Here is a 25,646-nt window from a genome sequence, read left to right on the forward strand (position 1 = left end):
TCTCAGCAGTTTGAGAGGCCAAAGCGGGAGGATCATTTGAGTCCAGGAGATTGAGACCAGCCTGGGCAAAATAAAAAGACCTCATCTCTACAAAAAAATAAAAAATTAGCCAGGTGTGGTGGTACACACCGGTAGTCCCAGCTACTCAGGAGGCTAAGGTGGGAGGATCCCTTGAGCTCGGGTCAAGGGTGCAGTGAGCCATGATCACATCACTGCACTCCAGCCTGGGTGACAGAGTACAACTCTCAAAAAATAAATATCTCAAAAAATAAATACATACACAAATAAAGTGGAGCTAGTAACTGCTATCTCTCATCATTAATGAGTTTTTAAATGAGGACATAGTGGAGGCAAAGCTTCTAAAAGCAAAATGATCTATGCATCTTTGTTGTTGCTGTCATTAAGGATATAGAACAAGTTCTCAATTGAAGCTGAACATAAGAATCACCCAGGGAGCTTTTAAAACGTGTATATTGGCTGGGCATGGCAGCTCACGTCTGTAATCCCAGCACTTTGGGAGGCCAAGGCGGGCGGATCACAAGATCAGGAGTTCAAGACCAGCTTGGCCAATATAGTGAAACCCTGTCTCTACTAAAAATACAAAAATTAGCCGGGCATGGCTGGGCTCGGTGGCTCACGCCTGTAATCCCAGCACTTTGGGAGGCCGAGGTGGGCGGATCACGAGGTCAGGAGACCGAAACCATCCTGGCTAACACGGTGAAACCCAGTCTCTACTAAAAATACAAAAAAGTAGCCGGCCATGGTGGCAGGCGCCTGTAGTCCCAGTTACTCAGGAGGCTGAGGCGGGAGAATGGCATGAACCCAGGAGGCGGAGCTTGCAGTGAGCCGAGATCACACCACTGCACTCCAGCCTGGGTGACAGAGCGAGACTCTGTCTCAAAAAAAAAAAAAAGAAAAAGAAAAAAAAATTAGCCGGGTGTGGTGGCGCACAGATGTAATCCCAGCTGCTACTCAGGAGCCTGAGGCAGAAGAATCGCTTGAACCTGGGAGACAGAGGTTGCAGTAAGTCGAGATCGTGCCACTGGACTCCAGCCTGGGTGACAGAGGGAGACCCCATCTCAAAAAACAAACAAAACAAACAAACAAAACACCCGTATATTAGCTGGGTGTGGTGACTCACGTCTGTAATCTCAGCACTTTGGAAGGCCCAGGCAGGAGGATCACTTGAGCTCAGGAGGTCAAGACCAGTCTGGGCAACATAGTGAGACCCTCTGTCTACATGGTGGCTCACGCCTATAATCCCAGCACTTTGGGAGGCCAAGATGGGAGATGGTTTGAGCTCAGGAGTTCAAGACCAGCCTCGATAACATGGTAAAACCCTGTCTCTACAAAAAATACAAAAATTAGCCAGGTATGGTGGTGTGTGCCTGTGGTCCCAGCTACTTGGGAGGCTGAGGTGGGAGGATGACTTCAGACCAGGAGGTGGAGGTTGCAGTGAGCCAAGATCACACAACTGTACTCCAGCCTGGGCGACAGAGCCTGATCTCGTCTTTCTTTCTTTTTTTTTTTTGAGACAGAGTCTTGCTCCGTCACCCAGGCTGGAGTGCAGTGGCACAATCTCGGCTCACTGCAACCTCCACGTCCCAGGTTCAAGCGATTCTCCCGCCTCAGCCTCCCAAGTAGCTGGGACTACAGACACACACCACCACACTTGGCTAAGTTTTTGTATTTTTAGTAGAGACAGGGTTTCACCATGTTGGCCAAGTTGGTCTTGAACTCCTGACCTCAAGCAATCCACCGGCCTTGCCTCCCAAGTGCTGGGATTACAGGCATAAATCACCATGCCCAGCTGGACTCTGTCTTAAAAAACTAAAAAAGGCCAGGTGAGGCTGAGGTGGGAGGATGGCTTGAGCCCAGGAGGTCAAGGCTGTAGTGAGCTGTGATAGTGCCACTGCACTCCAGCCAGGGTGACAGACCAAGACCCTGTCTCAATAAATTAATTAATTAATTAATAATAAGGCCAGGCGCGGTGGCTCATGCCTATAATCCTAGCACTTTGGGAGGCTGAGGCAGGAGGATCACAAGGTCAGGAGTCTGAGACCAGCCTGGCCAACATGGTGAAACCCTGTCTCTATTAAAAATACAAAAATTAGCCAGGCATAGTGGTGCATGCCTGTAATCCCAGCTACTCGGGAGGCTGAGGCAGAAGAATTGCTTGAACTCGGGAGGCAGAGGTTGCAGTGAGCCGAGATCGCGCGCCACTGCACTTTAGCTTGGGAGACAAAGCAAGACGTCATCTCAAAATAAATAAAATAAAATAATAACAATAATAAATAATAAATAAATAAATAAATAAAACACATATATGCCTTTGCCTCCCACACTCCCTTCTCTTCAGAGGAAATTTGCTCGGGTGCGACTTGCTCCCATCTAACTTTCTTTTTTTTCTTTTTTTTTTTGGTGTGTGTGTGTGATGGAGTTTTGTTCTTACTGCCCAGACTGGAATGCAGTGGTGCAATCTCAGCTCACTGCAAACTCTGCTTTCCGGGTTCAAGCGATTCTCCTGCCTTAGCCTCCTGAGTAGCTGGGACTACAGGTGTGCACCACCACTCCGGGCTAATTCTGTATTTTTTTTAGTAGAGACGGGGTTTCACCATGTTGGTAAGGCTGGTCTCAAACTCCCGACTTCGGGTGATCCGCCCACCTCGGCCTCCCAAAGTGCTGGGATTACAGGTGTGAGACACCGTTCCCGGCCCTTCCAAGCTCCTTCTAAAGTGCAAGGGTTGAAAACACCACCATAGACTGGTGTCTGGGAAATGCAATTTTCCAATATTATCAGTAAATACTAAAGAAACACTGTTGCAAAGCGTGACTTGGTGAGCCCTAATAATATGTCTATTAAAGGTCTTCTTTGTTCTAAGAGAGATTCATTACAAACAGAAAACATGATCCGAACCACAGAAATGAACTGTTAAATAGTAAAGAGTTTTTTAGTGGCATTTTATAGGATAAATTAAAAGCATGACACCATGTAAAGAACTATACAAACAAACAGATGAATACTCAAGTCATCTAAATACATCAGCAGTAAAGACCAAAAAGAGGGGGGGCAGAGGGAACCAAATGCTGATCTTAGTGTTTTACAATATTGTAGGACATGTGGTAGGGCAAAACAAAACAAAACAAAACAAAACAAAGCATACAAAATCATTCCCCCATTCACAACACACAAGCAGGCATGAGTCTGCAACAATGCTGACTCCTTTCTCTACACTTGTGCATCTATACTCTGACCTCATTAATCAGACTCCACAAAAGCCCAAATTTCTGATAAACTGAGCACATGATGTGTAATGCTTTGGTGAATAAAAATTTCAAAACAATTTTTACCTTTGGATAGTACCTCGGCATATGACTAATGGGTATTCAGTCTAAAATCAATTTTTACTTATTTATTTATTTATTTATTTATTTATTTACTTAGACGCAGAGTCTCACTCTGTTACCCAGGCCAAAGTCAGTGGCAAAATCATAACTCACTGTAGCTTCAAACTCCTGGGCTCAAGCAATCCTCCTACTTCAGCCTCCCAAGTAGCTGGGACTACAGGCACATGCTACCATGCCCAGCTAACTTTTCCTTCCTTCCTTCCTTCCTTCCTTCCTTCCTCCCTCCCTCCCTCCTCTCTCTTTCTTTTATTTTCTATTTTTTATTTTTTATTTTTTTATTGAGACGAAGTCTTACTCTGTCACCCAGGCTGGAGTGCAGTGGCGTGATCTCAGCTCACTGCAACTTCCAACTCCCGAGTTCAAGTGATTCTCCTGCCTCAGCCTCCCAAGTAGCTGGGATTACAGGCATGTGCCACCATGCCTGGCTAAGTTTTGGGGTTTTTTTTGTTTGTTTGTTCTTGGTTTGTTTTTTTTTTTTTTTTTTTTTTGAGACGGAGTCTCGCTCTGTAGCCCACGCTGGAGTGCAGTGGCGGGATCTCAGCTCACTGCAAGCTCCGCCTCCCGGGTTCACGCCATTCTCTGGCCTCAGCCTCCCGAGTAGCTGGGACTACAGGCGCTGCCACCTCGCCCGGCTATTTTTTGTATTTCTTAGTAGAGATGGGGTTTCACCGTGTTAGCCAGGATGGTCTCGATCTCCTGACCTCGTGATCCGCCCATCTCGGCCTCCCAAAGTGCTGGGATTACAGGCTTGAGCCACCGCGCCCGGCCTTTTTTTTTTTTTTTTGAGACGGAGTCTCGCTCTGTCGCCAGGCTGGAGTGCACTGGCGCAATCTCAGCTCTCTGCAACCTGCAACCTACACCTTCCAGGTTCCAGCGATTCTCTTGCCTTAGCTTCCTGAGTAGCTAGGACTACAGATGCATGCTACCACACCCAGGTAATTTTTTTTTTTTTTTTTTTTTTAGTAGAGATGGAGTTTCACCGTGTTGGCCAGGTTGGTCTCCAACTCCTGACCTCAGGTGATCCGCCCACCTCGGCCTCCCAAAGTGCTAGGATTACAGGCGTGAGCCACTGCACCCAGCCTGTATTTTTTTTGTTTGTTCATTTTTTTGAGATGCACTCTCACTCTATTGCCTAGGCTGGAGTGCAGTAGCATGATCTCGGCTCACTGAAACTTTTGCCTCCTAGGTTCAAGCAATTCTCCTGCCTCAGCCTCCTGAGTAGCTGGGATTACAGGTGTGCACCACCACACCCAGCTAATTTTTTTTATTTTAATAGAGACAGGGTTTCACCATGTTGGTGGTCAGGCTGGTCTCAAACTCCTGACCTCAAGTGATCTGCCCGCCTCGGCCTCCCAAAGTGCTGGGATGACAGGTGTGAGCCACCGCACCTGGCTATTTTCTACTTTTTTGTAGAGATGGGTTCCTACTACAGACTGGTCTGGAACTCCTGGCCTCAAGTGATCAGCATGCCTCAGTCTCCCAAAGTGCTGGGATTATAGGCATAAGCTGCCACACCCAGCCTATATATTTTTAAACAGAGATGGAGTCTCACTACATTACCCAGACTGGTCTCAAACTCCTGGGCTCAAGTGATTTCTCAGCCTCCCAAAATGCAGTGATCATGGGCATGAACCACCACACCTGGTCTTCAATTTTAGTCTATCTGTTATTTTATTTTATTCTGATTTAATACACTGCATAATGTATGCTTTTTATTTTCTCAAACATATTTACTCCCATCTCCTTTTATGAGATGGATGAGGTAGTTATTATCTGCTACTCCTACCCTATATTATACAACAGGAAATTGAAGCAGGGTAAAATCTAGTGGGATTGGCCATAATCACTCGGCTTTCACTGACAAGCATACCATCCACCTTCTCTCATGGGACCTCACTCCCTGCCCCCTGTCCCGCCACCCCCAAGCAAGCCTGAACTACATTAACAAAGGCAGGACTGCGGCCTCAACACATACTGAGCAGCAGGGTAGAGCAACCATCCCTCATCACTGTTATCAGCCATCTACCGTGAGCTCAGCTTACAGCAAGTCCTTACGTGTTACCTCATTTGACTCCCAACAAACCTTAAGAAGGCGTTGGGGCCGGGCGCGGTGGCTCAAGCCTGTAATCCCAGCACTTTGGGAGGCCGAGACGGGCGGATCACGAGGTCAGGAGATCGAGACCATCCTGGCTAACACGGTGAAACCCCGTCTCTACTAAAAAAATACAAAAAACTAGCCGGGCGCGGTGGCAGGCGCCTGTAGTCCCAACTACTCGGGAGGCTGAGGCAGGAGAATGGCGTGAACCCGGGAGGCGGAGCTTGCAGTGAGCTGAGATCCGGCCACTGCACTCCAGCCTGGGCGGTAGAGCGAGACTCTGTCTCAAAAAAAAAAAAAAAAAAAGAAGGCGTTGGGTATTATCACTCCCTGGTCCTACTGAAGTAACCAAGTCTCTCAAATTTGATCACAGTTCCACGGCTACTACATGCAAAGCCAACCTTAGAATCCAGGTTAGTCCGGCTTTAAAACCCATGCCCTTAAGCACTCAGCTATTATACAACAACTGGATGATGCATCTCAGGACAGCTCTGCAATTCCCTGCACACTAGGACACCCCCAGCTCCTCACTTACTTGACGGCCCCAACATCCTCGGCATAACGTTGCATCTCTTCCCGGGCCCTCTCTTCTCGCAGCTCCCGCTGAAGCTCCTCAATCTTCTTCCGCTCAGCCTCATGCTTCTGCTCGGCCTTCCACACTTTCTCCACATTCCGGAGGGTCTGCGGGTGCCAGCTCTTCTTCAGATTCTGTGATAAATAAAAAGAAGGTGAGAATAACTCCAGGGGTGACTGAGTGGCGGGTGTAACTAGCCCTGCCTCACCCACCCTTCCATACCCAAGGCAGGCAAGATGTCTTCAACAATGACAAGGTTTTCTTCCAATAATCTCTCACACATCTAGAGGGGAAGGGGAGGTTGTTCAAGTGTATAAAGCTTCAGGACAGGTCGGGCGCAGTGGCTCACACCTGTAATCCCAGCACTTTGGGAAGTGGAGGCGGGCAGATCACTTGAGATCAGGAGTTTTAGACCAGCCTGGCCAAAATGATGAAACGTCTCTACTGGAAATACAAAAATTAGCTGGGCATGGTGGCACGTGCGCATGTAGTCCCAGCTATTCAGGAGGCTGAGGCAGGAGAATCACTGAACCAGGAGGCGGAGGTTGCAGTGGGCCGAGATTGCGCGGCTGTACTACAGCCTAGGCGACAGAGCAAGACTCTGTCTCAAAACAACAAGAACAACAACAACAAGAAAGCTTCAGGATAGAACAGGTCTTTCCTGAGTTCCCTTCAGACAGTTTTAACCTTAAAAGCATACAAGTCATCCTTCCACTAGCCATACCTAAATTGGAGCTGGTGATGACAAGACAGGAGGAATGCAGTAATGAGTAGGAAGGCACATATTTTGAAAGAGAACAGAACTCATGCACTTCTGACACTGGATATTCATTCTTTTAGTCTTGCTCTGTCACCCAGGCTGGAGTGCAGTGATCTCGGCTGACTACACCCTCCACCTCCCGGGTTCCAGTGATTCTCTTGCCTCAGCCTCCCAAGTAGCTGGGACTATAGGTATGCCACCATGCCTGAGTAATTTTTGTATTTTTTAGTAGAGATGGGATTTCACCATATTGGCTAGGCTGGTCTCAAAACGCCTGACCTCATGATCTGCCTGCCTTGGCCTCCCAAACTGCTGGGATTACAGGAGTGAGCCACCGTGCCCAGTCTTTTTTTTTTTTCTTGAGACAGAGTTTCGCTCTTATTGCCTAGGCTAGAGTACAATGGCAGGATCTCAGGTCATGGCAACCTCTGCCTCCTGGGTTCAAGTGATTATCTGCCTCAGCCTCCTGAGTAGCTGATTACAGGCATGAGCCACCATGCTCGGCTAATTTTGTATTTTTAGTAGAGATAGGGTTTCTCCATGTGGGTCAGGCTGGTCTCAAACTGTCGACCTCAGGTGATCTGCCTGCTTCAGCCTCCCAAAGTGCTGAGATTACAGGCGTGAGCTACCATGCCTGGCATGGACATTCATTCTTAGGAACTCAACCTACCTTACCTTGGTCTACTTCACCTGCCCTAAACTTGCATGGTTTACAACCCACCCAGAATCTCTTCCAACTTTCCTTCCCAGGAATCTCTCCTTGATTCTGATCTCCCCATTCACTCTCAAAGAACACTTCTCTCTCTCCTCCCCATCAGATACTGTTTTGGTGCACTTTCCCAATAATGAAAAGTTTCCCAGAGTAAGTAATATCTAAGGACAATTATAAACTAGCCTGGTGACATGTGAAAGGGAGATGAGGGGGGCAGATTTCCAGAGAGGAACAGTACAGACAAATGCAGTCCCAGTGGTGAGAAAGAACATAGCAGGAATAATTCAGTGTGGCTGGAGATGTGGCAAGCTGATGGGGCAGGGACACATGAAGAAGCCAAGTGAGAAAGGAGCAAAAGGAGCAGAATAAGGGCCTTATAAGCCATGTAAAGGGATTACAGGCATGCACCGCATGTCTGGCCAATTTTTTTTTTTTTTTTTTTTTTTTAGATGGAGTCTCGCTCTGTCACCTAGGCTAGAGTGCAGAGGCACACTCTCAGCTCACTGCAAGCTCCAACTCCCAGGTTCACGCCATTCTCCTACCTCAGCCTCCTGAGTAGCTGGGACTACAGGCATACGCCACCATGACCGGCTAATTTTTTGTGTGTTTTTAGTAGAGACAGGTTTCACCGTGTTAGCCAGGATGGTCTCAATCTCGTGACCTCGTAATCCACCTGCCTCAGCCTCCCAAAATGCTGGGATTATGGGCGTGAGACACCGTGCCCGGCCAATTTTTGTATTTTTACTAGAGATGGGGTTTCACCATGTTGGCCAGGATGGTCTTGATTTCCTGACCTCAGGATCCGCCCACCTAGGCCTCCTAAAGTGCTGGGATTACAGCCGTGAGCCACCGCGCCCAGTGTGACTCCATCTTTTTTTAACTTTTTTTTTTTTTTTAAACGGAGTCTTACTCTGTCACCCAGGCTAGAGGTGCAGTGGTGCAATCTCGGCTCACTACAACCTCCACCTCCTGGGTTCAAGCGATTCTCCTGCCTCAGCCTCCCAAGTAGCTGGGATTACAGGCACCCGCCACCACTCCCAGCTAATTTTTGTATTTTTAGTAGAGACGGGGTTTCACCATCTTGGCCAGGCTGGTCTTGAACTCCTGACCTCGTGACCCACCCGCCTCAGCCTCCCAAAGTGCTGGGATTATAGGCATGAGCCACCGCACCTGGCCAAGACTCCATCTAAAAAAAAAAAAGAATCGACTGGAGAGGGCCAGGATTGAGACCAGGAGACCAGTTAAGAAAATAAGATCATGTCCGCAAGGTACTTGGCATGTGGAAAATGTTCAGTCAATGAGAGTTCCCTTTTCTTCCTTTTCTCTTCCCCTCCTTGTCCTGCCTCTCCCCTTTGTCAGGTCATTGAGTTGGTCGGTTGTGTATCGGTCCGTCAGTTGGTCCGACCATCCATCCATCCTTCCGTCCTTCCTCCCTCACTCCCTGCCTCTTTCTCCCTCTAACCCTTCCCATCTTGTCCTCCCTGCCTCAAGTATAGATTATTTTGCTTCTCAAGGACAAAAACTTCTAGAGTCATTTTTGGCTGTCAAAACTGGTGGAGGCAGGTGTTAGTGGATAGACTCCAGTCGAGTGGCTAGAGGCCAGGGATGCTGCTAAACATTCTACAATGCACAGGAGAGCCCAACTACCACCACTACCACACCCCCCCAAAGAATTATCTAGGCCAAACTGTCAAGAGGGCTAACGTCGAGAAACCCTAGATTAGAGCTTTCCTGTCCTTAAATGCAGTTACCTGAAGAATACACTAAATTGGATCAAACTGGATGGAGTCCTGGCACTCACTGTGATTGAGAACACATGACAAACTAACAGGTTTACTGGGCAGGCCGCTAAGCTAATCTACTTGCTGGTTCAATTAGTTCCACTTTCGGGAGGCTGGCATTTTCCCAACCTTGCACCATGCTCTTGTAGGTACATTTACCCTATTTGGGGCCTTAGCCCTTTACAAATGAACGTTTCAGTGTAAAAGACATTGCCACATAACTTGTATTAAGTGGTATGAATTTAAAAAGCAAGCTCAGCCACTACACATCAGAACCCAGCATTGAAGGAGGTGTGGAAGTCAGAAAGATAGACAGGAAGATCCCTTCAGGCTTAAAAAGGACCCCAGGGCCCAGCACAGTGGCTCACGCCTGTAACCCCAGCACTTTGGGAGGCCAAGGTGGGTGGATCACTAGAGGTCAGGAGATCGAGACCACCCTGACCAACATGGAGAAACCCTGTCTCCACTAAAAATACAACATTAGCCCGGTGTGGCGGAGCATGCCTGTAATCCCAGCTACTCGGGACGCTGAGGCAGGAGACTCGCTTGAATCCAAGAGGGGAAGGTTGCAGTGAGCCGAGATCGCGCCACTGCACTCCAGCCTGGGCAACAAGAAACTCCGTTTTTTTTAAAAAAAAAAGGGACCCCAGGGCATGGCTAAGGGTAGGGTGAATGGGGCACAAACCACCCCTACTTCAGTCCAGGACATGACTCTGAACTCCCACCCAAGGAAGACAGCTGTGTGGCAAGACAAGATATACAAAACAAAGCGTAGTGACACGTCCTCAATATCTACCTCCTTTCCTAGCCTTGGCTCCATCCGCCCCCTCCCTGGTATTCCCAGAATTTACAGCCGGCAGGGCTGCAGTCAACAAACACACAAACACCACCTGTCACAGTTCGCGACACACCTCGGACTTTCCCAAACCTCAGTCCCATCCCTCCATTGCCCTAAAGATCCATCCCCTCTTCAGGGCAACGGCCCCCTCCCCGCGAAAGCAAAGCTGAGTTGCTATGGTTATCCACTCCTTCCTCTACCCCCACCCCCCACCCCCTGCCAATTTCCGTCCCGGCCTCAGTCCTCCCCCGCCCAGGCCTCCCTCCACTCACCAGGTCTCCGCCCCCCATGATGGTGGAGACGATTCCTCACTACGCGGATCTGGAAGACTTCGGCAGGATCAAGAGAATACGTAGAAAAATAGTCCAGGGGCTACCTCGCAGGCTCTGGTCCCAGGAGCCGTCGACTGCCAGTTTCACATACCGACCTACAGGCCACTTCCGGGAGGGCGTCATCTCACCGCGTCGGCGTCGCGGAACGATGACGTACAGGGCTCTGTCGCGCTGTGTGACTGTGGCGTCGCGTGCAGATTTCGCAGAGTTCCAGGCTTCGCTGTGGAGACCTCTGCCGTCGAGGTCTCATTTTGGCTGCTTCTGGTCGCCACTTTGTCTGATGTCCCAAACTCTCCGTTGAAACGCCACAGCTCTGTTCAGTGATGGGTTGCCGTGGGCCTCTGCACGCGGCTGTGTTGCCATGGCAGCGCACCAGGGCATCCGGCTCAAAAGCTCCACATAACTCGCTGCTGGACGTAGCGTGGACCAGAGTACGCCTCCTCCCCTCACCCTGCACACACCCCCACACTCCAGTTTTCCAAAACGGCTTTGCGAACTGGCGCTTTCCTCAGACCTTGACTCACAGCAAATCCCCTTATGTCAGGCACGATCTCAGCTCACTGAACCTCTACCTCCCAGATTCAAGCGATTCCCCTGGCTCAGCCTCCCAAGTAGCTGGGATTACAGGTACGCGCCACCACATCCGCTAATTTTTTATGTTTTTTTTTGTAGATATGGGGTTTCACCATGTCGGCCAAGATGGTCTCAATCTCCTGACCTCGTGATCCGCCCGCCTTGGCCTCCAAAAGTGCTGGGATTACAGGCGTGAGCCACCGCACCCAGCCTAAATATGACATTATTAAACACTAGATACATTTTATTTTTCTTGAAATGGGTCTCTATGTTGGTCAGGGTCTAAATATATCGGTTAAGCTGATCTTGATTCCTAGAGTCAAGTGATGCTCCCACTTCAGGCTCCAGAGGAGCTGGGATTACAGGCTGGAGCCGCCACCGTGCCTGACAGGAGGAATTCTTATTTGGTGCCAGCTCTCTAACATTTCTAAAATCTTCTAAATACAAAGTGCTAGGATTACAGGCGTGAGCCACCGCGCCTGGCCAATCTCCCTCTTTTTTATTCAAATAGTGTATAGTGCTGGGCATGGTGGCACAGACCTATAATCCCAGCTACTTGGAAGGTTGAGGCAGGAGGATCACTTGAGTCCAGGAGATGGAAGCTACAGTGAGCCGTGATTGTGCCACTGTAGTTCAGCCTGGGTGACAGAGTGAGACTCCATCTCTTTTTTTTTTTTTTTTTTTTTTTTTTTTTTTGAGACGGAGTCTTGCTCTGTCACCCAGGCTGGAGTGCAGTGGCCGGATCTCAGCTCACTGCAAGCTCCGCCTCCCGGGTTTACGCCGTTCTCCTGCCTCAGCCTCCCGAGTAGCTGGGACTACAGGCGCCCGCCACCTCGCCCGGCTAGTTTTTTTTGTATTTTTTAGTAGAGACGGGGTTTCACCGTGTTAGCCGGGATCGTCTCTCGATCTCCTGGCCTCGTGATCCGCCCGTCTTGGCCTCCCAAAGTGCTGGGATTACAGGCTTGAGCCACCGCGCCCGGCCGACTCCATCTCTTTAAAAAAAAAATTTTAAACGACTTTTTTCTTAAGTTACTGAGGATAGGAAAGGGAATAATTTTTTCACTCTGTGATTCGGTGTTTTTGTCTATCTCCAGTTAAATTGCAAATGTCTGCAGTACCCATTCCACACTCGGGACAGACAGACGCAAGATGTGAAGCTGGGCATGGTACTCACACTTGTAGTCCCAGCACTTTCAGGGGCTAAGGTGGGAGAATCACTTGAGCCCAAGAGTTGGAGACCAGCCTGAGCAATATAGCAAGCCCTCCTCTCTACTTATGTTTAAAAAAACAAAAACATGCCGGGCGCGGTGGCTCAAGCCTGTAATCCCAGCACTTTGGGAGGCTGAGATGGGCGGATCACAAGGTCAGGAGATCAAGACCATCCTGGCTAACCCGGTGAAACCCCGTCTCTACTAAAAAATACAAAAAACTAGCCAGGCAAGGTGGCGAGTGCCTGTAGTCCCAGCTACTGGGGAGGCTGAGGCAGGAGAATGGCGTAAAACCCGGGAGGTGGAGCTTGCAGTGAACTGAGATCCGGCCACTGCACTCCAGCCTGGGCGACAGAGCGAGACTCCATCGCAAAAAAAAAAAAAAAAAAAAAAACATTAGCCAGGCGTAGTGGCACATGCCTGTAGTCCCAGTTGCTGGGGAGGCTGAGGCAGGAAGATTGCTTGAATCCATGAGTTTCAGGCTGCAGTGCGCCGTGATCGTGCTACTACACTGCAGCCTGGGTGACAGAGTGAGACCCTCTCTCTCAAAAAAAAAAAAAAAGATGTAAAGTGTAAAGCTGAAGTACACCACCCAGAATGTGACATGTGCCCCTTACATTTAAGCAATAAGCAATTCTTTTTCTTTCTTTTTTTTTTTTTTTTTTTTTTTTTTTAAGAGAGAGAGTCTCACTCTTTTTGCCCAGGCTGGAGTTCAGTGGTGCAATCTCGGCTAACACAACCTCCGCCTCCCAGATTCAAGCGATTCTGGTGCCTCAGCCTCCCAAGTAGCCGGAATTACAGGTGCATGCCACCATGCCCGGCTAATATTCGTATTTTTAGTAGAGACAGGTTTCACCATGTTGGCCAAGCTGGTCTCCAGCTCCTGACCTCAGGTGATCCACCCGCCTTGTCCTCTCAAAGTGCTGGGATTACATGTGTGAGCCACCACAGTCAGCCCTTTCTTCCCTCCCTCCCTCCCTCCTTCCCTCCCTTCCTTCCTTCCTTCCTCTTTCTTTCTTTCCTTCCTTCCTTCTTTTCTTTTTCCTACCTTCTCTTCCTTCCTTCCTTCCTTCCTTCTCTCTCTCTTTCTTTCCTTCCTTCCTTCTTTTCTTTTTCCTACCTTCTCTTCCTTCCTTCCTTCCTTCCTTCTCTCTCTCTTTTTTTTTTTTTTTTTTTTTTTTTTTTTGAGACAGAGCCTCACTGGGAGTGCAATGGCGTGAGCTTGGCTCACTGCAACCTCCGCTTTCCTTTTCTCTTTCTTTCTTTTTTTTTTTTTTTCCAGATGGAGTCTCGCTCTGTCGCCCAGGCTGGAGTGCAGTGGCACAATCTCAGCTCACTGCAAGCTCCAGCTCCCGGGTTCACCCCATTCTCCTGCCTCAGCCTCCCTAGTAGCTGGGACTACAAGCGCCCGCCACCACGCCTGGCTAATTTTTTTGTATTTTTAGTAGAGGCAGGGTTTCACCGTGTTAGCCAGGAGGGTCTCCATCTCCTGACCTCATGATCTGCCCGCCTCGGCCTCCAAAAGTGCTGGTATTACAGGTGTGAGCCACAGCGCCCAGCCTCCTTTACTCTGTTTCTTTCCTTCCTTCCTTGTCTTTCTTTGTCTTTCTTTCCTTCCTTCTTTGTTTCCTTCTCTCTTTTTCTTTTCTTTCCTTCCTTCTTTCCTTATCTCTTTTCTTTCCTTCCTCCTTCTTTCCTGCTTTATCTCTTCTTTCCTTCCTCCTTCTTTCCTTCTTCTTTCTTTCTTCCCTCCTTCTTTCTTTCCTCCCTTCTTTCTTTCTTCCTTCTCTCTTTCCTTCCTCCTTTGCTTCTTTTCTTTTTCTGTCCTTCCTTCTTTCTCTCCTTTTCCCTCTCTTTCCTTCCTTCTTTCCTTATTTTCTTGCTCTTTCTTTCTTGCTTTCCTTCCTTCCTTTTTTCCTTCTTTTCTTTTTTTTTGAGACGGAGTCTTGCTCTGTCGCCCAGGCTCGAGTGCAGTGGCGCAATCTCGGCTCACTGCAAGCTCCACCTCCTGTGTTCACGCCATTCTCCTGCCTCAACCTCCCGAGTAGCTGGGACTACAGGTGCCCGCCACCACACTTGGCTAATTTTTTTGTATTTTTAGTAAAGATGGGGTTTCACCATGTTAGCCAGGATGGTCTCGATCTCCTGACCTCGTAATCCGCCCACCTCTGCCTCCCAAAGTGCTTGGATTACAGGCGTGAGCCACTGCACCTGGCCTTCCTTCTTTTCTTTCTTTCTCTCTCTTTTTCTTTTATTTTTTTTATTTTTTGAGACGGAGTCTGGCTCGGTCGCCCAGGCTGGAGTGAAACGGCACGATCTCAGCTCACTGCAACCTCCGCCTCCCAGGTTCAAGCAATCCTCCTGCCTCAGCCTCTCAAGTAGCTGGGATTACAGCGTGCGCCACCACGCCCGGCTAATTTTTTGTATCTTTAGTAGAGACAGGGTTTCACCATATTGGTTAGGCTGTCTCGAACTTTTTTTTTTTTAGACGGAGTCTCGCTCTGTTGCTCAGGCTGGAGTGCTGTGGTGCGGTCTCGGCTAACTGCAACCACAGCCTCCCAGGTTCAAGCGATTCTCCTGCCTCAGCCTCCCAAGTAGCTGGGATTACAGGTGCGCACCACCACACCCGGCTAATTTTTTGTATTTTTAGTAGAGATGGAGGTTTCACCATGTTGGCCAGGCTGCTCTCAAACTCCTGACCTGTGATTTGCCCGCCTCGGCTTCCCAAAGCACTGGGATTATAGGCGTGAGCCACCGCGCCAGGCCCTGGCCCTTCTTTCATGTTTTAATTCGAGGCAGCTTGGCATGTACTAAGTTTTCAAAAATACATACATTTCCATCTATACTCCGACACCCATCCAATTAGCAAATTGTGTTCACAGCTCTCAGACTCACTCATAGATTTAGAATCTCCTCAGGGACTTGATCTTTTTTTTTTTTTTTTTTTTTGAGACGGAGTCTGGCTCTGTCACCCAGGCTGCAGTGCAGTGGCGTGATCTCGGCTCACTGCAAGCTCCGCCTCCCGGGTTTACGCCATTCTCCTGCCTCAGCCTCCCGAGTAGCTGGGACTACAGGCGCCCGCCACCTCGCCCAGCTAGTTTTTTGTATTTTTTTTTAGTAGAGACGGGGTTTCACCGTGTTAGCCAGGATGGTCTCGATCTCCTGACCTCGTGATCCGCCCGTCTCGGCCTCCCAAAGTGCTGGGATTACAGGCTTGAGCCACCGCGCCCGGCCTCAGGGACTTGATCTTAATTGAAAACAAATGAGATCCTAGAGAGGCTTTTTGTCCTAAAGGTGAGCTGGAATGTGGGAGGAACAGTTTTAGCACAAGATCAAGTTGAAAGTTCCTTCATCTTTTCTGGTGATACTGTGGCTGACGGTATTTGCTGTTAAGTGGAATGGTAGTGAGAAAACATCACGGAAGGGGGCACCCGGATTCGGGCCGGGGACCTCTTGATCTGCAGTCAAATGCTCTACCCCTGAGCCATACCCCCTCTGTTCATTACAGGTTCCTTCCCTGTCCACTTATAGTGACTCAATACAATCAAGTTCCACCCACATGAGTTCTGGCAAGTTTTGTGTTCTAAAGCCCCACCTTCTTAATTATCCATCATCTGGTTTGGCTTTTCCATTGGCCACCAATAAATTGAAAGGGAACACTTGAAAAATGACATCCTGGGCCAGGAGGGTGGCTCACGCCTGTAATCCCAGCACTCAGGGAGGCCGAGGTGAGGTCAGGAGTTCGAGACTAGCCTGACCAAAACTGTGAAACCGCGCCCCCACTAAATATGAAATAACTAGCTGGGAGTGGTGGCAGGCACTTGTAATTCTAGCTACTAGGGAGGCTGAGTCAGGAGAATTGCTTGAATCCCTGGAGGCAGAGGTTGCAGTGAGCTGAGATCACACCACTGCACTCCAGCCTGGGCTAACAGAATGAGTCTCTCTCTCTCCTTCTCTCTCTCTCTCTCTCTCTATATATATATGCATATCTATACACATATATATAGATAAACATACACACACACACACACACACGTATATGTTTAGTAAAGACACTGTTTCATCATGTTGCCCAGGCTGGTCTCAAGTGATCCACTTGCCTGAGCTCAAGCAATCCTCCCATCTTGGCCTCTCAGAGTGCTGGCATTACAGGCGTAAGCCAAGGAGCTTAGCCTTTGCTCTGTTCTTGATGGAAACAATAGCCAGCTCTGACCTGGGGCTCTGCTGACAGCTGGGGAAGTGCTTTACTGAGGTTGAGTAGTGTGGCTCCTTCTTGTCCCACTGGTAGGGGAGAACTGAAGCCCCTCCTTTCAAACCTGGCACTCGTTGGTATGGAGTGCAAGGGTGTAGGCCTGAGAAGCCCTTTCTCCTCTCACCTCCTCTCCAGGGGGAAGAGAAGCCAAGGGCAGAACTGGCTCATTCCTCTAATCTCAGGGAAGAAACAGCACACGTGGAGACACAAATTAAATTTTTTAACGTAAAATAACATTAAGAGTTCATCTAAACATTTGTCTTAGAAATTCAGGTCGATGGCTAGGAAGGGAAAAGATGCTGTTAGAACAGAGGGAAGTGGGTGACCTCTCCAAAGACGGACGTGCTCCGACGGAGGGCTGGAGTGTTCCGGCGGTAACCAAACCTTCCATTGAACCCATAGATTGGTTTCAGATCAGCATTGTAGTGGTCGTGCCCAGTCACCTGCTGGAGAGAATGCCCTTGGGGGCAAGGAGAGAGAGGCCTGAGCCTGCATTCAGCCCACCTCTTGGCTTCCCCATTCCCCTGGGTGTGGTATGGGATGCCAACCAGGCATAGTCACTTGCATTCCCCATGCCCACAGCTGAACATGCAATCCTCAAATTCCCTGAGCCTCTGGGCTGAAAAGCCAAGGGCTGGTGAGGCTGAGGGACAGAAGGCTTCCTAGAAATAAAACCCCACACCAGGAATAATTGCAGGAAAACTGTAAATGGTTTGTGCTGGGACAGGAAGGGCCAGAAATTCTGGGATTGGCAAAGCTTGCTTTTCTCCCACAAGAAATGAGAAAACTCTCACCCTTGCCTCTGACCCATGTGGAAAAAATGGATGAGATCAAGATCAATTGGGCCAAATGGCACAAAGTATCATGTGACTAGAGAAGTGACCCACGATGGTGGAGCTGGGCTGGGAGGAGGGTTTACCCTGTTAGAAAAATATCTCGGCCGGGCGCGGTGGCTCATGCCTGTAATCCCAGCACTTTAGGAGGCCGAGGCGAGTGGATCCTGAGGTCAGGAGCTCGAGACCATCCTGGCTAACATGGTGAAAACCCATCTGTACTAAAAATACAAAAAATTAGCCAGGCGTGGTGGCAGGCGCCTGTAGTCCCAGCTACCTGGGAGGCTGAGGCAGGAGAATGGTGTGAACCTAAGAGGCAGAGCTTGCAGTGAGCCAAGATCGTGCCACTGCACTCCAGCCTGGGCAACAGAGCAAAACTCGGTCTCAAAAAAAAGAAAAGCATCTCTCAACTCTTTCCCATTGTTGTTAACTTGGGCCTGGAAAATGAGCAGGATGCAGCAGTGAGGGGAACAGGGGCTTCAGAGTTGGGAAGAGCGGAATCTTTTTGTTCATTTGTTTTTGAGATGGAGTCTTGCATTGTCGCCTAGGCTGGAGTGCAATGATGCAATCTTGGATCACTGCAACCTCTGCCTCCTGGATTCAAGAGATTATCCTGCGTCAGCCTCTTGAGTAGCTGGGATTATAGGTGCCCGCCAACATGCCTGGCTAATTTTTTGTATTTTTAATAGAGACGGGGTTTCACTATGTTGGCCAGGCTGGTCTTGAACTCTTGACCTCGTGATCTGCCTGCCTCAGCCTCCCTAAGTGCTGGGATTACAGGCATGATCATGAGCCACTGTACCAGGCCCAGGAAGAGCAGAATATTAATTCCAGCTCAGCCCTCTTGCCAAATTACTTTAACTAAAGAAACTTGTTTCCCTACCTGTGCTGTGGGGTTAGTGTGACGGTGAAAAGTGCCTAACAAATGGCTCATGTCTGTAATGCCAGCACTTTAGGAGGCTGAGGCCAGAGGATCACTTGAGCCTAGGAGTTCAAGACCAGCCTGGGCCACATAGGGAGACTCTATCTCTACAAAAAATAAAAAATTAACTGAGTGTGGTGGTGCACACCTGTGGGCGCAGCTGCTCAGGAGGCTGAGGTGGGAGGATTGCTCAAGCCCAGGAGGTCAAGACTGCAGTCAGTAGTAATTGTGCTACTGCATTTCTTTTTTTTTTAAATGGAGTCTCGCTGTGTCGCCCAGGCTGGAGTGCAGTGGCATGATCTTGGCTCACTGCAACCTCCGCCTCCTGGGTTCAAGCAATTCTCCTGCCTTAGCCTCCCAAGTAGCTGGGATTCCAGGCGCGAGCCACCACGCCCGGCTAATTGTCTTTTTGTATTTTTAGTAGAGACAAGGTTTAACCAGGTTGGCCAGGCTGGTTTGGAACTCCTGACCTCAAGTGATCCACCCGCCTCGGCCTCCCAAAGTGCTGGGATTACAGGCATGAGCCACCACACCCATCCGTGCTACTGCATTTCATGCAATCCAGTTTGGGTGACAGACTGAGACCATATCTCAAAAAAAAAAAAGAAAAAATGGGGCCTGACATACAGTACTGGGGCTTATTAACTAATATTAGGGAGCACTGTGGCACCATATGTTCGTGTATGTGAAGAAAACCTGGAAGGATGCAGTCCCTTAGCCTCTTCCCCTCAACCAGGCCTCGCTATGGCCCAGGAACCATGATGAGGCTGGAAATGGAGGCAGCACTTGCCTGTCCCTGCCCAATTTCTCCTGTTGAGGTATCTCTGTCCTTGCCCGAAGATGTGGATATAGTCTACAATCCAGCCATCCCTTCCTGTACCGCCATGATCCTGAAAGTGGGGAAGAGAATACAGAAGACTGTCAGCCACAATGCTGAGGGGGGCACGGTGCAATCTGCCCTGGGGTTTGCTGTGGGGAGAGGGAAGAGGTCAGAGCCTTAGGTAACTGGGGCAGACAGACTAAATATATTTAAGAACCAGGCCAGGCGCAGTGGCTCAGGCCTGTAATCCCAGCACTTTGGAAGGCCAAGGTGGGTGGATTACCTGAGGCCAGGAGTTCAAGACTAGCCTTGCCAACATGGCGAAACCCCATCTCTACTAAAAATACAAAAAATCAGCTGGGCATGGTAGCAGGCGTCTGTAATCCCAGCTGCTCAGGAGGCTGAGACAGTAGAATTGCTTGAACCCCAGAGGCAGAAGTTGCAGTGAGCCGAGATCTTGCCATTGCACTCCAGCCTGGGCAACAAAAGCCAAACTCTGTCTCAAAAAAAAAAAAAAAAGAAGAAGAACCTATTGCCTCTCAGGGCAGTTGAACTTGGCAGCTGAAGGCTCAGTCTCTGCTGCCAGACAGGCTGGGTTCTAACTCCAGCTTAATCATTAACAGGCTTTGTGAACTTGGGCCAATTACACAGCTTTTCTGGGCCTCAATTTCCCCATCAGTAAAAGGAGTATTGCTGTGAGGTTTGTTTTTTGAGACATGGTCTCACTCTGTTGCCCAGGCTGGAGTGCAGTGTTGCCACCTTGGCTCACTGCAACCTCCGCCTCCTGGGTTCAAACAATTCTCCTGCCTCAGCCTCCTGAGTAGCTAGGATTACAGACATGCGCCACCATGCCAGCTAATTGGCCAGGCTGGTCTCAAACTCTTTAACTCAGGTGATCCACCCGCCTCAGCCTCCCAGAGTGCTGGGATTACAGGAGTGAGTCACCGCACCGGCCTGCTGTGAGACTTAAGTGGTTTTGGTCAGATAAAGGGCCTGGCATAGTGAAGTTGTATAAATGTTATCTTTATTTAAATGAAAATAATACCTACCACAAATGGTGGTTTTGACAATAATACTTTTAAAAATTAAACAGGTTGGTTGGGAGCGGTGGCTAACACCTGTAATCCCAGCACTGTGGGAAGCCAAGGCAGGAGGATCACCTGAGGTCAAAAGTTGGAGACCAGCCTGGCCAACATGGCGAAACCCCTACTACAAATACAAAAATTAGCCAGGTGTAGTGGTGCGTGCCTGTAATCCCAGCTACTCAGGAGGCTGAGGCAGGAGAATCACTTGAACCCGGGAGACAGAGGTTGCAGTGAGCTGAGATCGTGCCACTGTACTCCAGCCTGGGAGATAGAGTGAGACTCCCTCTCAAAAACAAACAAACAAACAAAAAAAGGCTGGGCACAGTGGCTTGTGCCTATAATCCCAGCACTTTAGGAGGCTGAGGCAAGAGGATTACTTGAACCCAGAAGTTTGAGACCAGCCTAGGTAACATGGCCAGACCCGTCTCAACAAAAAAACTAAAAGATTGCGGCTGGGTATGGTGGCTCACACCTGTAATCTCAGCACTTTAGGAGGCCAAGATGGGCAGATCACAAGGTCAGGAGTTCGAGACCAGCCTGGCCAACATGGTGAAACCCCATCTCTACTAAAACTATAAAAAATCAGCTGGGCGTCGTGGCAGGTGCCTGTAATCCCTGCTACTTGGGAGGCTGGGGCAGGAGAATCACTTGAACCCGGGAGGCTGAGGTTGCAGTGAGCCGAGATCACACCACTGCACTCCAACCTGGGCGACAGGGTGAGACTCTGCCTCAAAAAAGAAAAAAAATTAAAAGATTAGCCGCTGGGCATGGTGGCACACGCCTATAGTCCCACCTACTCAGAAGGCTGAGACTGGAGTATTTCTTAAGCCCAGTTCGAGGCTGCAGTGAGCTGTGCCACTGCACTTCCAGCCTGGGTGACAGAGTGGCACTTTGTCTCGAAAAAGAAAATTGGAAAGCTTTTCCACGGCCGGCTGCGGTGGCTCACGCCTGTAATCCCAGCACTTTGGGAGGCTGAGGCAGGTGGATCAGTTGCGGTCAGGAGTTCGAGACCAGCCTGGCCAACATAGTGAAACCCCGTCTCTACTAAAAATACAAAAAATCAGCTGGGTGTGGTGGCGGGCACTTATAATCCCAGCTACTTGGGAGGCTGAGGCAGGAGAATCGCTTGAACCTAGGAGGCGAAGATTGCAGTGAGCCAAGATCAGGCCACTCCACTCCAGCCTGGATGACAGAGTGAGACTCTGTCTAAAAAAAAAAAAAAAAAGAAAGAAAGCTTTTTCTTTTTTTTTTTTTTTTTTTTTTTTTTTGAGAAGGAGTCTCGCTCTGTCGCCCAGGCTGGAGTGCTGTGGCCGCATCTCAGCTCACTGCAAGCTCCGCCTCCCGGGTTCCCGCCATTCTCCTGCCTCAGCCTCCCGAGTAGCTGGGACTACAGGCGCCCACCACCTCGCCCGGCTAGTTTTTTGTATTTTTTAGTAGAGACGGGGTTTCACCGTGTTAGCCAGGATGGTCTCGATCTCCTGACCTCGTGATCCGCCCGTCTCGGCCTCCCAAAGTGCTGGGATTACAGGCTTGAGCCACCGCGCCCGGCCAAAAGAAAGCTTTTTCAAAATATGTATACCTTATCATTTTCAAGGTTTTAAATACTCAGGTTCTTCCTTTTCCCCTCCCCAGATTCTGGTTCCTTCTGTCGTAAAATTACCAGTTGATGCCAGTGTGGTGGCTCATGCCTGTAGTCCCAGCACTTTGGGAGGCTGAGATGGGCAGATCACTTGAGCTCAGCAGTTCAAGACCAGCCTGGGCAACATGGTGAAACCCGGTCTCTGTTAGTCCCAGCTACTCGAGAGGCTGAAGTAGACGGATCGCTTGAACACGGAAGGCGGAGGTTGCAGTAAGCCAAAATTATGCCACTGCACTCCAGCCAGGGTGACAGAACAAGACCCTGTCTCAAAAAAAAAAAAAAAAAAAAAAAAGAAAGAAAGAAAGAAAGAAAAATTGGGCCGGGCGCGGTGGTTCACGCCTGAAATCCCAGCACTTTGGGAGGCCGAGGCGAGTGGATCATGAGGTCAGGAGATGGAGACCATCCTGGCTAACCCGGTGAAACCCGGTCTCTACGAAAAATACAAAAAATCAGCCGGACATGGTGGCGGGCGCCTGTAGTCCCAGCTACACAGGAGGCTGAGGCGGGAGAATGACGTGAACCTGGGAGGCAGAGGGAGACTCCGTCTCAAAAAATAAATAAAATAAAAATTACATGAGTCAACACATGTGTGACTCATGTGTGTCCATATACATGCACTGCACAGACCTATGCAAACAAACATTTGGGACTACACACACACACACAAAAACCCCAAGATTTGTTCACAGAATAACCCCATGAGTCCTCCTTTTTCTTCTCCACACCACTGATGTGTAGAAACACAAATACTGGAAGCGAAATGTTGGGTGGGAATATTGAACCATCAGCAAATAGTCTCGGAATCTTTGTTCTGGGGGGGGTTAGCGGAGGAGTACTCTGCTGGGAAGGGGCCTACACCTAGGACGGAAAAGGCCAGGGGGAGGAACTGAGGTCCGCAGAGGTTTGAGAGGTGTCCCTCCCTTCCGCCCAAAGAACCAGGAGACCAAGCCCCATGCCCTGCCACTATGATGTCACAGGAGGAAGGCGTCTCGCCCTGGAAGTCAAATCAATTCCCTTTGTCTTGCTCACTGAGGTCACACGGATTTTCGCGTATTTAGAGAATTTGCGGTGTGAGGTCACCCTAGAGGGCGGGTCTGTAACGTCACAAAGGACAAAGAGACCGACTGGTTTGGGAGAAGCTGGCTTTGAGCCCTATCCCCTTGCCTTGCAGAAACCCGGAATGAGTCTATTCTCAAATTCAGGGCTGGAAGGCCATTCTGTGAGCTCAGGAAGCTTGCGCTCAACACCTGTCCTCCCTCTCCTGCAGTCCTCCGGCTTCATTAAGAAAACTGGGAGGCGGTGGCGGGAGGATAGCGTGAGCCCAGGAGTTCAAGACCAGTCTGGGTAACACGGCGAGACCGCCTCTCTACAAAAAAAAAAAAAAAAAAAAAAAAAGAAAAAAATTAGCGGGGCGGGGTGGCGCGCGCCTGTAGTCCCGGCTAATCACGAGGCTGAGGTGGGAGGATCGCTTGACCCTGGGAGGTGGAAGCTGCAGTGAGCCGTGACCGCACCACCGCACTCCAGCCTGGGCAAGAGTGAAACCCTGTAATTGCAGGCTCAAACCTGTAATCCCAGTCTGGGTAACATGGCGAAAACCCGTCTCTAGCAAAAATACCAAAATTAGTCTGGCTTCGTGGTGTGCCTGTAATCCCAGCTACTCCCGACGTAGGAGAATCGCTTAAACCCAGGAGGCAGAGGTTGCCGTGAGCCAAGATGGTGCCACTCACTACACTCCAGCCTGGGCGACAGAGTGAGACTGCGTCTCAAAATAATAATAATAATAATAAATAAAAATTTAAAAAAGAAAAGAAAGTAAACTGAGGAGGTGAAAGTGGCGGAGTCTTCTTTGTGGTGAGGACGCTGGAGTGAAGATTTAGGGGGGAGTGTGGGGTCTTCCAGGAAGCTCCTATACCTGATCAGTTTTCCGCAAAACGGGCGGAACCACGTGGCTCTGGAAGTAGCTGCGGGCGTGGTAGTCCTGCTGCGCATTGTAGGGCGGAATCGCCGACCACAGCTTGGGCCTAGAGCGCCCATAAGCGCGGGCAGTGGTGCTCACAGCCACCCCGTCCAAGATAAAGCCTTTCTCCAGTCGCAGGCGACACTCGCTCAGGTATGCCATCCCAACCACTGTAGCCTTGGAGGGCCTTTCTGGAGGGAATGAGGACCCTAGGTGGGGACACCCCTGTGCATTGTTACGTGATGTCAAGGACCCCTGTGACACAAACCCTATTGTCTCCACTCACCCTGGGTTGACCGGTGGGTCCTTAAGGCAGTGGGGGAAGTTTGCTTGCTTGGTCCCAGAGGAAGTTGACCAGAGACTGACTATGCAAGAGGAGTTGGAAAGTGAAGGGGAGGAGACTGGATAACTGATTGTGGGCAGTTTGTGTGCAATTAGGCCCCGTTCCCCCAGTTTTCCTTTAAAGTGAGTATTCTCTTTTCCCACGGTATTACATGCTATTTCCTCAGCTCAGTTTTGTTGAAAAGCTTGTACCTGGAATTGATCAGAAAGTTCAGATCGCACCTACTTCCAATTCTCATTTTACAGAGCTAGAGGTTGAAGCTTAGAAAGGTTCCCTAGGCCGAGGCAGAGCTTGCAGTGAGCTGAGATCCGGCCATTGCACTCCAGCCCGGGCGACAGAGCGAGACTCCGTCTCAAAAAAAAAAAAAAAAAAAAGAAAAAAGAGGGCCGGGCGCGGTGGCTCAAGCCTGTAATCCCAGCACTTTGGGAGGCCGAGACGGGTGGATCACAAGGTCAGGAGATCGAGACCATCCTGGCTAACACAGTGAAACCCTGTCTCTACTAAAAAATACAAAAACCTAGCCGGGCGAGCTGGCGGGCGCCTGTGGTCCCAGCTACTCGGGAGGCTGAGGCAGGAGAATGGCGTGAACCCGGGAGGCGGAGCTTGCAGTGAGCTGAGATCAGGCCACTGCACTCCAGCCTGGGCGACAGAGCGAGACTCCGTCTCAAAAAAAAAAAAAAAAAAAAAAAAACAAGAAAAAAGAAAGGTTCCCTAGGCCGGGAGCGTTGGCTCACGCCAGGAACCCCAGCATTTTGGGAGAACGAGGCGGGGCGGATCGCTTGAGCCCAGGAATTTAAGACCAGCGTGGGCAATACAGCGAAACCCCATCTCTACTGAATAAATGAATACTTAGCCAAGTGTGGTGGCACGCACCTGTGGACCCAGCTGCACTGCAGGCTGAGCCGTGGAGGTGGAGGCTGCAGTGAGCCATGATTGTGCCACACTCCAGCCTGGATGAGAGGAGACTCTGTCTCAAAAGACCGAAAAAAAAAAAAAAAAAAAAAAAGGCCGGGTGCGGCGGCTCACGCCTGTAGTCCCAGCACTTTGGGAGGCCGAGGTGGGCAGATCACGAGGTCAGGAGATCGAGACCATCCTGGCTAACACGGTGAAACCCTGTCTCTACTAAAACTACACAAAATTAGCCGGGCGTGGTGGCGGACGCCTGTAGTTCCAGCTACTCAGGAGGCTGAGGCAGGAGAATGGCGTGAACCCGGGAGGCGGAGCTTGGGGTGAGCTGAGATGGCGCCACTGCACTCCAGCCTGGGCGACAGAGCGAGACTCCGTCTCAAAAAAAAAAAAAAACAAAAAAAAAACAGATTCCCCAAATCCAGTTAGCTGACTTCCAGTCAGTCCAGTTAACAATTCTCCTGCCCTACCCGAATTAACATTATTTATTTACTTATTCTTTTTATTTATTTATTTTGAAGACAAAGTCTCACTCTGTCGCCCAGGTTGGAGTGCAGTGGCTCAATCTGGCTCACTGCAACCTGTGCCTCCCGGGTTCAAGCAATTCT

At 49.6% G+C, this 25,646-nt stretch overlaps 2 protein-coding genes across 2 annotated transcripts in view; both read right to left on the minus strand.

Annotated features, from left to right (window-relative positions):
* Positions 1-10,605, minus strand: part of LOC105472271 (CWC25 spliceosome associated protein homolog) — a 34,291-nt gene extending 23,686 nt beyond the window's left edge. The window contains exons 1-2 of the mRNA XM_011725357.3: positions 10,441-10,605; positions 6,039-6,211 (exon numbers count right to left, since the gene is read on the minus strand). Of these exons, the coding sequence (XP_011723659.1) occupies positions 6,039-6,211; positions 10,441-10,458 (191 nt within the window). The 5' untranslated portion in view covers positions 10,459-10,605. The remainder of the gene's footprint in view (positions 1-6,038; positions 6,212-10,440) is intronic.
* A 6,127-nt stretch (positions 10,606-16,732) lies between these two features.
* SPMAP1 (sperm microtubule associated protein 1) lies at positions 16,733-24,012 on the minus strand. The gene is made up of 3 exons (XM_071083052.1): positions 23,745-24,012; positions 19,079-19,178; positions 16,733-16,993 (listed from the first exon to the last, which is right to left on the minus strand). The coding sequence occupies exons 1-3, from the start codon at positions 23,949-23,951 to the stop codon at positions 16,836-16,838; spliced, it is 465 nt and encodes a 154-aa protein (XP_070939153.1). The 5' UTR covers positions 23,952-24,012; the 3' UTR covers positions 16,733-16,835.
* Between the last annotated feature and the right edge of the window lie 1,634 nt (positions 24,013-25,646).

This window comes from Macaca nemestrina, chromosome 17 (genome assembly GCF_043159975.1).
Source record: "Macaca nemestrina isolate mMacNem1 chromosome 17, mMacNem.hap1, whole genome shotgun sequence".
Classification (NCBI taxonomy): Eukaryota; Metazoa; Chordata; class Mammalia; order Primates; family Cercopithecidae; genus Macaca; species Macaca nemestrina.

Excerpts from the sequence above, each read along its gene's own strand:
- SPMAP1 (XM_071083052.1), bottom strand. The coding sequence starts at position 23,951 with ATGGCATACCTGAGCGAGTGTCGCCTGCGACTGGAGAAAGGCTTTATC. Across the intron at positions 19,179-23,744 it reads TTTTGCGGAAAACTGATCAG|GATCATGGCGGTACAGGAAG; the intron begins GTATAGGAGCTT and ends CCCCACTTTCAG. Across the intron at positions 16,994-19,078 it reads GAGAAATTGGGCAGGGACAG|GGCATTCTCTCCAGCAGGTG; the intron begins GCAAGTGCTGCC and ends CTTGCCCCCAAG.